Source organism: Cololabis saira, chromosome 9 (genome assembly GCF_033807715.1).
Source record: "Cololabis saira isolate AMF1-May2022 chromosome 9, fColSai1.1, whole genome shotgun sequence".
Taxonomy (NCBI): domain Eukaryota; kingdom Metazoa; phylum Chordata; class Actinopteri; order Beloniformes; family Belonidae; genus Cololabis; species Cololabis saira.
This window is the reverse complement of record NC_084595.1, coordinates 29,366,433-29,380,185: the sequence shown is the minus strand read 5'-3', so window position 1 is coordinate 29,380,185 and position 13,753 is coordinate 29,366,433. Positions and strand designations below refer to the sequence as shown.

Here is a 13,753-nt window from a genome sequence, read left to right as displayed (position 1 = left end):
ACCAGGCCAGACAGTTTGGCTACCACTTTGGCCTCTAAGTGACAATTTCCCGATGGTGCTTGATGCTTCTTGTCCTATCTCAGACTGTGTCATATCCATTTCCCAAAGTAACTGCATTTGAAGCACTCTCCCCACTCACACATATGCATGACCGCTGCTCTCGAGATATCCAGTCAGAAGTCTTTTCAAACTGCTCAGAGCAAAAAGCGATGAATTTGATTACCGTAAGACTTTTTATTAGGTTTTCCTAATGAGTGCAGTTGAGCTGCTGTGATTTGATTTTGCTGTCTTCGCCAAACTCTATTAACAAAGGATCAGGATGCCAAGATGGTTTGAGGTGCTATTTATATGTTTTGCATCATTTTTGTGGAAGTTCAAATGTACTGTGACCTTTTTGCCAAGTCTGACTTTTTTTCTTAGTTCTTACAGAAATTAATCAATAAAAGAATAAAAACATCCATCCATCCATATATATATATATATATATATATATATATATATATATATATATATATAGTTTCGAGCATAACAACATTAACATTAGTATGAATATATGTGTCTATATGTATTTTAACTGAATGTACACAAAATTAATCAATCTATAAAGTAAATCTATACCCAATGTAAATACACACACATCTCTATATATATATATATATGACAATACACATTACACATAAATCCGGTGTAACATATTTAATTCTACCCCCTTTCCAATATTTCATAATTACACTTGATATCCATCTGGTTTTCTGACTCTTATGAATTTATTAAAAACAAAACAAAACCAAAAAACCCCAAGAAAAAGCAAAAAAACATGTATACACAAAGTAATGCAGAAATTCATCCATTATTTTAATGCTAAATGTTAGCATTGTAAATTGACATTTACATAGACTTTCACATCCAACTACACACTGATACTATATACAGTGGGTAGGAAAGTATTCAGAACCCTTTACATTTTTCTTTGATTTCTTTGATTCATTGTAGCCGTTTGCTTACATCAAAAAAGTTCATTTTATTTCTCATTAATGTACACTCAGCACCCCATCTTGACAGAAAGAAAAACAGGATGTTATTAAAATGGAAAAACTGAAATATCACATGGTCATAACTATTCAGACCATTTGCTCAGTATTGAGTAGAAACACCTTTTTTTGGTGAGTACAGTCATGAGTCTTTTTGGGAATGATGCAACAAGTTTTTCACACTTGGATTTGGGGATCCTCTGCCATTCTTTGATCCTCATCAGTTTTGTCAGGTTGGATGGTGAATGTTGGTAGACAGTCATTTTCAAATCTCTCCAGAGATGTTCAATTGGGTTTAGGTCAGGGCCAGTCAAGAATGGTCACAGAGTTGTTCCAAAGCCACTCCTTTGTTATTTTAGCTGTGTGCTTAGGGTCATTGCCATGTTGGAAGGTGAACCTTCAGCCAAGTCTGAGGTCCTGAGCGACTTACATCTGACAGATCTTTCCTTGGCGTTTAATGGAAATCAAAGACTATTAAAATGTTACATACATTTTTATTTCGTAAATGAATTCCTAAAATCTTTATATTTACCTTGAGGAAGCATTTAATGATTTTTGAGGCCACTGTGCTCTTAGGAACCTTGAGAGCTGCCTGCAGACATTATTTCGTAACCTCGGCCAGATCTGTGCCGTGCCACAATTCTGTCTCCAATTCTGTCTTCTGGCTCCTTGGGCAGTTCTTTCTAACTCATGATTCTCATTTGCTCTGACATGCACCCTGAGCTGTAAGGTCTTATAGACAGGTGTGTGCCTTTCTTAATCAAGTCCAATCAGTTTAATTAAAACGCATCTGGACTCCAATGAAGGAGCAGAACCATCTCAAGGAGGATCAGAAGAAATGGACAGCAAAGGGTCTGAATACTTATGACCATGTGATATTTTTCTTTTTCTTTTTTAATAAATTTGCAAAAATGTCTACATTTCTGTTTTTTTTCTGTCAATATGGGGTGCTGAGTGTACATTAATGAGAAATAAAATGAACTTTTATGATTTTAGCAAATGGCTGCAAAGAAAGCAAAGAGGGAAAAATGTAAAGGGGTCTGAATACTTTCCGTACCCACTGTACATTTACACCCACATACACATTGACACCCAATCCCACCAAGCTGCACTCCATCAGCAAAACCACCCATGTTCAGTCTCCCCCACCAGACCACACCCAGAACCCCAAAATTAGGTCCCCGACCCGGTTGGCTGGCACAAGACACCACACCAACAGTTTTATATACAGTATATGTATGTATGTATATATATATTTTTTTTTTCTTTTTTTTTCTTTTTGCTTCGTTACGTTTTTTTTTGTGAAGGAATTTTGTAATTTCATCACCTTTACATCTTACACTTTAAAGTTCAATATAGATATCTGCTTTAAAGAAAAACTTTCCTTGGCTTTAAATCGAAATCAAAGACTATTAAAACGTTACATACATTTTTATTTTTAAAATGTAAAATTTAAATCTCTATCAAATATCATTTTTGTACGAACTGCACAGAACTAAGCTGTTTCCCAGTAATACTCCCCATAAGCTTTAAGTGTGGTTTAATATTTTTAGCCATTACTGTACATCAACAGTGATCCATTTAATTAAGCTGCCAAAATGTTATATATGCACGTAGGCTTTCAATAACAAGGAAAAAAGAGAAACATGAATATTTACAACTCCTACCTGATGTTGTACATAAATAATGAGCATAAAATGGTTACTAAACACCCATAGATAATTTTTCTTTATCTACACATTTGTTATGTCCAATGTGAATGTGAATGTGACTTGCAGTACTAAAGTAGATTTCAGCTAAATTAAAGTGAGTGCTCTGAAATAAGAGATTTTTTTTTAATCAAAATATTGCTTTAGGGAATGAAACACTTTTTTCTTTCTGACAGAGGCTCTTATTTCAACACATAAACTGAAAAAAAAGATGCTAAGAAAATTAGATTCCAACTACTCAAGGATATCCCTGTGGGTTTGAGGTAACACATTGTAGTTTCTGTCTGCAGCAAAAATTGCAAATGAAAACTAACTAGTCGTAATAATACAACAGCTTTAGAAGCTCTAAATCTGCCTGGATGTTTCAATTAAAAAGGTGTTAAATCTGCTCTCAAATATAGTCCATGGGCCAGAGCAGATATCAGTACCACTCAAGGTGACAAAACTTGCTTATAATCTTTGAAAATATCCATGTCTGTAGATGATATTTTGGTATGATAACCAGTGGCGTCAATTCAGTCGAAGCTAAGGTATGGCAAGGTTACGAGTCACAGAACTTAACTAGAGTATCAATCAACACGTCCAGCAAATACTCATCACAGAAGTCTGATATGGAGCTTATCTGTGTGGTCAAGAAAATTTGATCTTTTTCAAATGCAGTCTTGCTCACTGTAAAAACTCAAGATCTTACCAGGAATATTTGTCTTATTTCTAGTTAAAATGTCTCATTTTAGTCAAAAAATCTCATTACACTTAAAACAAGAGTAATCACCAGAAAAATAACTTTTTCACCTGTTTCAAGTAAATTTTCACTTGAAATAAGTAGAAAAATCTGCCAGTGGGACAAGATTTATCTTCTCATTACAAGCAAAACAAATCTTGTTCCACTGGCAGATTTTTCCACTTATTTTAAGTGAAAATCTACTTGAAACAAGTGAAAATGGTTGTTTTTGAGTCTTGTCTTAAATGTAATGAGATTTTTTTTTGACTAAAAATGAGACATTTTAACTAGAAATAAGACAAATATTCTTAAGATTTTGAGTTTTTGCAGTGTATAATAACTAGTGAAATCGATCATGTTGTTCTGATTTGCATTTGTAGTTATTCTATATGTATTAAGTAATAGAATAATCAATACAAATAGACACAGAGTAATTCCATAAATGTATTTAAAAAACAAACATTTACATTTTCCCTTGAAGCCAAGGTGTGGCAGCTGCCATACCTTGCCATACCCAATTGACGCCCCTGTTCCTGAGTGGCAGCTGTATCATAGTTATCAGCTAATGAAGTCACTCCCCCTTCAGAAAATTACATTTTACATGCTGGTGCGTATCCTGGTTTAGACTCATCTGTCAATGTTTCACAATATTGTCTTTGGTATAATTTTAAAGGGGACCTTTTAAGCATTTATTCAAGCTAAGATGTGAATCTTTCTGACGAACATAGAGGTCACTGCAGCTCTTTAAACTATAAACAACACACATTTTTACACAATTTTCGCCTAAATGATATAACCTACTATCTTTTAGCCCTGTGTCATCTAGGAACAACAGAGACAAAATACAAAAACTGAAATACTCACAGGACCATATGGATTCAGGAAAAGTATCACATGGATCATAAGTAAGTTTTGTCACCTTGAGTGGTACTGACAAGGGAAATGTTGGGCTCTGGCCCATGGACTAATTAGCACCTTTCTTCTTTCCTCACAAACAGGTATCCCCAAGTGTCCGCTGCGGCTCCAGCAACTCCTCCCCCTCGGCCTGTCATCACCACGGGAGAAGCGTCCTCCTCCGTGTGGAGCCGGTTCCTCTGGGTGACTTTTCACAGTCCGGTGGCCCGACGGGACTCAGCGGTCACGGCCGGCAGCATGACGCACCCCAGCCCCCCGAACCCCGGCTACAGCCCCAACAGCGCTGCCCCGGGGCCGGTCCTCACGCAGACTGACTCCAGGGACAAGTGGAGCAAAAAGATGGATTTTCTCTTGTCTGTCATTGGTTTTGCAGTGGACCTGGGTAATGTTTGGAGATTTCCCTACATATGTTATCAAAACGGTGGAGGTGAGTATACTCTAGAAATTTTAACCAGGTCATTCAGCTGAATTTTTGAAAAGTCTGTCTTAACTTGGACAATTCTATGACACTCAATGAACATATTTTGAGATATCAATTAAATATCAGAAAGGCTTAAAATGACTGATAGTTGGAACTGTCCACGGTACTGAGCTAAACAGACGTCTTTGAGACGTCCAATAAAATGTTTTCATTTTCATAAGACAGCATTTATTCGTGTTGTTGATGTATTCATTTAAAAATTACAAATCAGTATCAATATTTTTTTTTTCAACATATAAAAATGTATTTTTGGTGAAAAGAAAAAAAATCATGCATAGTTTAATTTTCCACTCCATAATTTCATATGACCATGCTAAGGGTTCTTACATTGTAAAGTTGGGTAGATTTATGTTAACCATTCTTTTCAATAGCAGATTACTTACATTTGTGTTCATATGACTCATACAAATCTATTAAGGGAAAAATATATAAAAACTACATAAATAGATAATCAGAATTGGGAAAACCATATAAACTGATAAGGAAGAGTATTAAGGAGAATAGAACAGAGTGAGGTCTATAGACTTTTTTTGTTTAACAGATGTGTCCTCTGAAAAGCATTTGAAAAGAGTGTCATGGAGCAAACAAGTCTGAAGTCATTTTTGAGTTTGTCATTTCCAGGAACTGTGAGACATATCCACAAAGAGTCTTTGTGACTTTCATGTAACACCTCTGCATAACACCTACCCTCACCTTGCGTGCAGGTGCTTTCCTGATTCCCTACATTTTGATGGCCATCTTTGGTGGTGTTCCACTCTTTTACATGGAGCTAGCACTGGGACAATTCCACAGAACTGGAGCCATATCGATATGGAAACACATCTGTCCCATTTTCAAAGGTAAGGCCCAACACTTCTCTACTGCACATATTCGCATTTAATAAAATTAATAAAAAAAATTGAAAAAGTCTACTTGTCTTCTCTTTTTATCTTGTCCAAAATGAATCTTATGACTGTCAATTAAAGCAAAGCATTAAATTGAAAAGGAATATTAAATGGCTGACTTCTTCTTTTTCAGGTATAGGATATGCTATATGCATCATCGCTCTGTATGTGTCTTTCTACTACAACACCATCATCGCCTGGGCCCTCTTCTACTTCTACTCCTCATTCTCCAGCATCTTGCCTTGGACAAACTGTGACAACGTGTGGAACACCCCCGACTGCACCAACTATTTTGGGATGAACAACGTGACTTGGACGAATTCCTCAAGGTCTCCGGCAGAGGAATTTTACACGTAAGTGCATGTAAGTGTGAGTACAGTAATAGAAACCACATATATAAATAGCTTTACAGTAATGTTGCTGTAATAAGACAAGATTGTGAATTTGTAGAGTAACTTTTGCCCTGTCAGCTGACCAGTTGGTAAATCTTGTGTTTTATTTCAACAGGAGAAACGTTCTTGAGATCCACAAGTCATCAGGGTTGAGAGATGTCGGGGGTGTTCGCTGGCAGCTGATGCTTTGCCTATTTCTCATTTTCACTATCGTATACTTCAGCCTCTGGAAGGGTGTGAAGACTTCAGGAAAGGTAGCATATGACAGAAATATAGTATCATTATGCATTTTCTTTACATTGATCAGACATTGTTGACATCTCATTCACCATAATCTGTGTTTCTTACTCTGATATTTCTTTCTTTCATTCTAGGTTGTATGGGTGACTGCCACCCTGCCTTATATTGTACTCTTCATCTTGTTAATTCGAGGGGCCACTTTGCCAGGAGCTTGGAGAGGTGTGGTCTTTTACCTAAAACCTCAGTGGGGAAAGCTGTTGGAAACCAGTGTGAGTTGCTAAAAAGCCACATGGGGAGCCATTTTTCCAGAAAAGGATACCATTTTCTTATATCCGTGGTTATATCCGCAGTAGTTAGGCTGCCTGACAATCAAACTATTCCAAATCTTAAGCTCCAAGACAAAATATTTTTGATCAATTGTCATTTGTAAGAGAATACATTTAAAATTGCTCAAAACCTAACTTGATGCAGGCAACAGATGTATTGATAGATGAGAAAGACAAAATCCTCTGAGTTTATGATATTTCTAACATATTTTAACCATGTCCAATTATTTCAGTCTACTTAACAGTCTTTTTACAGTATTAATTTTACAGTTTATTTATCTTCTTTACATATCTTCATCCATATCCATATCCATTTAATCCAGCTAGATTTGATTGGTGTGAGAGAAGAGGGCGCAGAGGACAGGAATAGATGGAGATGGATGACTTGCTGTGGTGACCCCTGAAGGGAGCAGCAGAAAGGAAAAGAAGAAGCAGAATTGAGATAGATTTTCCCCAGAGAATGAGGATTACAAAAACTGAATTATGTTATTTTGATAAGAACTTTAACTCTGACTGACAGTGGACTAGACTTCTGCACTGTTTTAACGATATTTAGGAGTCATCCTCATGAGGGTCTAACTTGTAAAAACTGATGAAATAAATTGACACACCTGAATCTTTCAAGTATGAAAGGCTATGTTTCACGATGTATAATATACATGTCATTTCTACAAACTAGTACCTTAACAACCTGACAACATTTCAGTTAAACCTTTAAACCTTGTCTATTCCAGTCCAGGCTCGCTGTTTTTGTTTGCTAAACATGTGTAAGTGCTTCAATTGGAAGAGAATATGGATGAGATGAAATGAGATGCATAAATAAACCACAGAGGTGGATAATAAGATGCATAATTGGTTTAGATTTTCTGCCCATTAACAAAGGCCTCCTTTTCTGTCTCACTCACCAATGTCCTACGCTCTCCTTTTCCTTTTTTAATGCCGAATGCAAGCTCCTCTTCAGATCTCTCTGCCTACAGCTGTGTGGCTACGAGTCCTACATACAACTGAAATAATCTCTTTATTTGCCAAAACGATATTCGGCAATCAGAATCAAAACAAGAAAAAAAAGAAATGATGTTAAAAGTGCTAAAAGGCATGAAGGAAATGAGTTTGGTACGAGTAGGTTAATATACTTGTTATATCGTTTTATGTAGAAACCTACAGAACATGTGCCATTTGCATCCGTGGGTGACGAGTCTTTCTGTCTATGTTTTTCTAAGGTTTGGGTGGACGCGGCTGCTCAGATATTCTTCTCTCTGGGCCCCGGGTTTGGAGTCCTCCTGGCTCTGTCCAGCTACAACCCTTTCACAAATAACTGCTATCGGTACAGTCGCTCAATATCCACTGACATATGACACTCTTAATCCTGTAAATCAGAGAGTTTACAGCTTCATAAGAGTAAGATAGTCTTGGTGATACAATTATATACCATCAGTCAAATGTGAAAACATCTATTGCCAAATTTAAGGTGTCAGTTAAAAAACTGAGAGCAAAGGCTTAATTGTTAAAACACATTGCAAAATGTTGAAAAGGATGACAATTTTAGCAGCAGGAGGTGTGAACACTGCAGGTCAGACAAAAATGCAAAGCTGCATGCAGATACATAACATAACCCTGTGCATGCTTACATTATTAGTGTTTCTGTGAAAACAGAAGATTATTTGGGGTTAAACTGGATACCAATTTAGGTTTCTTCATTTACAACAGTATATTAAAAGCATATATCAATGCTGTTGTAATGTAGATTAAATACTGTAGTTGCACATGCTTTGAAAGAAACAGTGCACAGTTATTGCTTAAGGTTGAGAAAATGAATGTACAAATTCTATTGCATTATTATTATCAGAGTTATAACAAAGCTGATATTATAACTAAATTAAATAAAGGTGAAAAGGCCAGTGGTGAATAACCTCCACCGCAGACAGAAATTCAGTGAACTATGTCTCTGGTAGAAATGAAAACGTCAGCTCCAGACCTCTTTGACTACGAGTAATATGAATTACAATTATACATCTCTGTCTTCTTGATCAGTATTTACTGTAATCTCTTCATTTCTTCCCATCAGTGACGCCATCGTGACCAGTTTGGTTAATTGTCTGACCAGCTTTGTGTCTGGCTTTGTAATATTCACGGTGCTGGGCTACATGGCCGAGATGAGGCAGGTGGAGGTCGAGGACGTTGCCAGAGATAAAGGTCAGCAAATTTATCAAATAAAATGAAGCCAGCAAAAGAAAAGAGATTTTTTAACTAAAACACAAAACAAAATACTCACACTGATCCGTTTCCATTTGTCATTGTTTTTCCTTCCAGGACCCAGTTTACTTTTCATCACGTACCCAGAGGCAATTGCGAACATGATGGGCTCAACCTTTTTTGCGATTATCTTTTTTGTCATGATGATCACCCTGGGACTGGACAGCACGGTATCAGCTTAAACTTCTGCATGATTGGAGTCAATGAAATGTTAATTTCAGAAAAGAAAAATGCAACAACACTTTTCAGTGGGACGGGGTATTAGATCATTTTAAACCTGATCTATTAGTAGCCACCTTGACAAGTTACAAGATGTATTACAATAGACTGTAAATTAAAGTGACGATAACAATATAGCCCTTTGTTCATTGTGCGTATTATCTCAGACACATTTTGATTTGTACATTAATCTCAGTTATTCAAATGCAAGCCTTGACACGGAGATTCCAAATCCTGTACATGCAATACAACTAGGTGACTTATTTTCATTTTGATGTCTCTGTATGTTTTAGTTTGGAGGGCTGGAGGCCATCATCACCGCCGTGATGGATGAATACCCTGATCATCTCTATCACAGACGTGAACTTTTCGTTCTGTGCTTGGTAGTTATTTGTTTTTTAGGCTCTCTGAGCACACTCACAAATGTAAGTCGTTTTTTGTTGTTTTTTTGTGTTATTTTTTACATATGAGACTGATTACCCTAACCAATAGAAATCACTTCCTAATTACTGTTACAAGTAAAAATTACACAATACCATTATAAAGCTTGAAGAGTTAAATATTTATTGTGATGAATTGAAATAGCCACTGCTATTGCTCGAATAGGAGAAAAGAGGGTTGACTAATGATGCTATAAGTTCATGAAAAATCTCATTGGCAGGGAGGCGCTTATGTGGTGAAGCTGCTGGAGGAATTTGGAGTTGGATGCTCCATTATTGCAGTAGGTTTCCTGGAGGCCATCGCAGTTTCCTGGTTTTATGGTAAAAACATATTATTTTTATCAACTTTTTTTCGTTAAATGTGTTATTTAGATTTACTTCCCTTCAAATCACAAATACTGATAGTCTAAAAAAGAAAGATTGTAACAACTTTTTTTGTTTCGACTGCTAACAGGTATCAATAGATTTAGCAATGATGTTCAGGCAATGCTGGGCAAAGCTCCGGGATTATTCTGGAGGGTGTGCTGGGTCGCCATCAGTCCAGCATTTCTGGCGGTAAAAGAAAGAAAAATGTATTCTAAGCTGTATTTACTGTAGTAGCACAACAAGTAAATTCAAATGTCTAAAATGCTGAGATGTACATATGTTCACACACAAGGATTTTTTTTTAAGATTTAGCCCTTTTAAAAGGATCAAAAAAGGATAATATATTTAAGATATCCAGAGATCAATGGACCATAGCAGATAAGATATGAGTGAACGCTTGTTGTGAGATCAAAAGACTCCTGGACCAGCAGCCTTTGAAGGCTGCAGAAACCAAACGCTCAAGTACTCTCTGTAGATGAAACTCCTCTCTACATGAAATATCTCCCTCAAACTTTTTACACAGCATGCATATTCCAAAACACTTGAGCAAATGTCACTCAGCCACTGTGGAATATCTTTGCTTTTTATTTGCATCCATCTCTCCTTTGGCATTTTGTATAAAGTGGGAGTGTAATGTTTCTCAACTCTTCTCAGTATATTATAGTGAGCTCCTTCCTGAAAGCGCCGCCTCTCACGCTCTTTGACTATAAGTACCCAGACTGGAGCATCACAGTGGGGTACTTTATCGGCTTTTCATCCTTCATGTGTATCCCCATCTATATGGTCTACAAGCTTGTGTGGACCCCTGGTTCTCTGAAACAGGTAGGTGAATGACAAGAGGTACCCAAAATACTGAAAAAAATACTCCCATGTTTTTCTTAACGAAACCTCTGCTTCTTCCCCATCCCGGCCTTGTTCTCCACAGAGGTTGGCGGTATGCCTAAGACCAGAGAGGACCCTTCCTGACATCCACACCGACAGTCTCAACATGGTTATTGTACCTTAAAGACATAAATACCTCCGTGTGCTTGTGAATTCCCATTCAAATAACAAGTTACATGTGATCAAACCTCAGCGTCATCTGACATCATGACTGTTCACCTGTTAATGATGTTGACCTTTTCAGTTAACTTTCTGCTGCTACATTTGTAATGCTAAAAGGGCCCGAGACAGCAGTTCTCATATCTTATGTGGTTTGGACCTACGTTATTGAGACAGTTTATAGCTTTTTCATATTGCTATTTTCAAGTGTGAGTTTTGTGGTTGTAGGAGTCAGTGGTTCCATGATCTGTCAGTGTTTATCTTACAAAAACACAATGCCACAGACAATAAAAATGCATATTTTTAAATGTAAATGTAATTTATACAGCATGGGAACATTTTATTTAATATTTTCTCTACTGTGTGAAATGTGGATGAAATCAGCTCCGCATGCTGAACCACATAGTGACGATGACAAAATTGCAACATATGACTATCAGCCCTTTTCAATACTAAACTAATCATAGAAAAAGTATATTGCATCTAATTTCAGAGTAAAAGCAACCAAACAGTTATTTGAAGTATTATATTATAATGTAGAGGTCAGTAATTCAGTTATTGAGGTGGATTTCATGATAGATGCCGATATATCTGTAAACGAACAACCAAAAGAGGATGCTTTCCTCTTTTGTGTATCCTGCAAGTGATAAGTGAAGCAGGCAGAAAAAGACAAAGAACTATAATGTTTTAACCAAATTTTTTACAAGGTATTGTGTCACAAACAAACCCAATATCCTCTTCTTTCATTAAACAATTTTAGCAAAGCCTTTTTATGACTGTGCTCCATCTTAGTCCTTGAAATGAAAAATGTTTGTTCTTCATTTGCTGGCTTTATTGAACTCCAGTCAGACAGTTTTGCCTTAATCTGAAATCATGTATAAACCTGGTCAAGGTGGTGTTGATATTGTTCCTCTCCAAAAGACACTCTAACTGAAGACTGTTCAGATGTTTTTTGCAGATATAGTATGTATTAGTCACAAACGTTAACTTATTTTAAAGCTTCACCTATACTTACGTTCAGAAGAGATATGTGATAATTATTGTGTCCTCCTCAACATGGTTTCTATAAAGATCCATATAAAGTGAATTTGACCAACGTGTTTGATATGTGGGTTTCCTTTCATTGCTGAGGCTTTAACATGAACATTAACAAACATTTAGATACTCTTACTCTTGTTTAACAGTTAAATTACACTATTTATGTTGCAACAGGCCCTCATGTTTCTTGTTCTTAAAATTATCCATATGCAGGTCTTCATGTCTTTGTTATGGTCGTTCACCTCTATTAGATATTCTAATTAACAAACTAATTTGCATCATCCAGAATCCATGAACGTACAAGGAAACATAGCAGCCTAAACCATCACATGGTCATCAAACTCTCTCATGTGACACACGATTGTGTCACATGATTCTTTTACTGGAAATGTTTACTTACACAGGTGAAATTTATTCAAGCCAGCTCCAATTACTTCAAGGAGAGCGGGTATAAATCTACAGAGCAGAAAGTGGCTCAAAATGTATAATTCCTTGCTGTTCTGCTGCTGGTTGATGGACGTGCAGATCAAAGCCCCTTTGTGTCAGTGACTGCTATTGAAGTAGGGAACAGGCAATCACAGGAGACGCATAAAAGAGACCCTGTTAAATATGGTGGTTTTTCCTCCCGCTGATTCAAAGAGTGTATTAAGGAAAAGATTGCTGCTGATGCCATTCATTCTGACAGAATACGCTACAATAGAAGGCAAGTGGACACAAGAGGAAAAAAGAAGGAACAATTACAAGTTTTATTTAGTTCAATGTCTGTTGAAACTGGTGAACAGTGTTATACTCAGCTGTGAGGAGAATGTGGATACTAGAAGAGAATATCTTTTACACTGCACTTCGATACATTTCCCTTTAATAATTCTGCAGGCAAAGGAATATGTTTGGTCTGACTTTTTTGATTAAAAAAAATAAAAATATCAAGATGAACATGACACACATTTTTGTATGTTATCTCATATAGCTGACAGTATGACCTGGTGTAATCTACAAGCTCCTGCTTATTGACTCATTGATTTACTTACTTTTGTGTCACATTTCACAAGTCTTTATTTGTGCGTACAACAAAAAGACATTTTTGTGTATCAGTTTGTGGAATTAAACTGTGGAATGGTTTGAATTGTACAAACATAAAACAATTTAAGAATATATATAAAGAAATGGTTTATTTGAGGTATAAAAGTGAAGACTGTGTTTAAAGATCACCAGCTGTGTGTGTACTGCTATTTTGTCATGTTGTCTTTGTATGTTTATATACTTAGATATATGTATTATATTTATATAATAGTTATATTATATTTATGATAGATCTTACATCTTGTATTAAACAGGTTATTTTTTGTAAAAATGATATATATTTATACAAATTAGTATATAGTATAAAAAATAAATACAGACATATAATTTATGTTTTGTTATGGAAAGGGGGTGGGATTAAATACGTTTATACTTCCTCCCACTCCTTTTCGAACATGTAACCGAAATATATGTTTTGATGTTGTTTTTTTCTTTATGTGGTGGAATGTCCACCTGTATTTGTTTTCTTATCTTTTTTCTTGTTTTTTATGCATCTTCGAAATAAATGAAAACAAACGAACGAACGAACGGACGAACGAACCAACCAACCAACAAACGAACAAACGAACAAACGAACAAACGAACAAACGAACAAACAAATGAACAATTTCATGAAT

The 13,753-nt window shown here is 36.2% G+C and overlaps 1 protein-coding gene across 1 annotated transcript; it reads left to right on the top strand.

Moving 5' to 3' along the window:
• The first annotated feature begins 4,486 nt into the window (after positions 1 to 4,486).
• slc6a4b (solute carrier family 6 member 4b) lies at positions 4,487 to 12,114 on the top strand. The gene is made up of 13 exons (XM_061729992.1): positions 4,487 to 4,803; positions 5,562 to 5,696; positions 5,875 to 6,094; positions 6,249 to 6,387; positions 6,508 to 6,642; positions 7,920 to 8,023; positions 8,765 to 8,892; positions 9,010 to 9,122; positions 9,465 to 9,596; positions 9,833 to 9,932; positions 10,066 to 10,166; positions 10,632 to 10,799; positions 10,903 to 12,114. Exons 1-13 carry the CDS (start codon positions 4,614 to 4,616, stop codon positions 10,981 to 10,983), a joined length of 1,746 nt encoding a protein of 581 aa, XP_061585976.1. The 5' UTR covers positions 4,487 to 4,613; the 3' UTR covers positions 10,984 to 12,114.
• Positions 12,115 to 13,753: the final 1,639 nt, after the last annotated feature.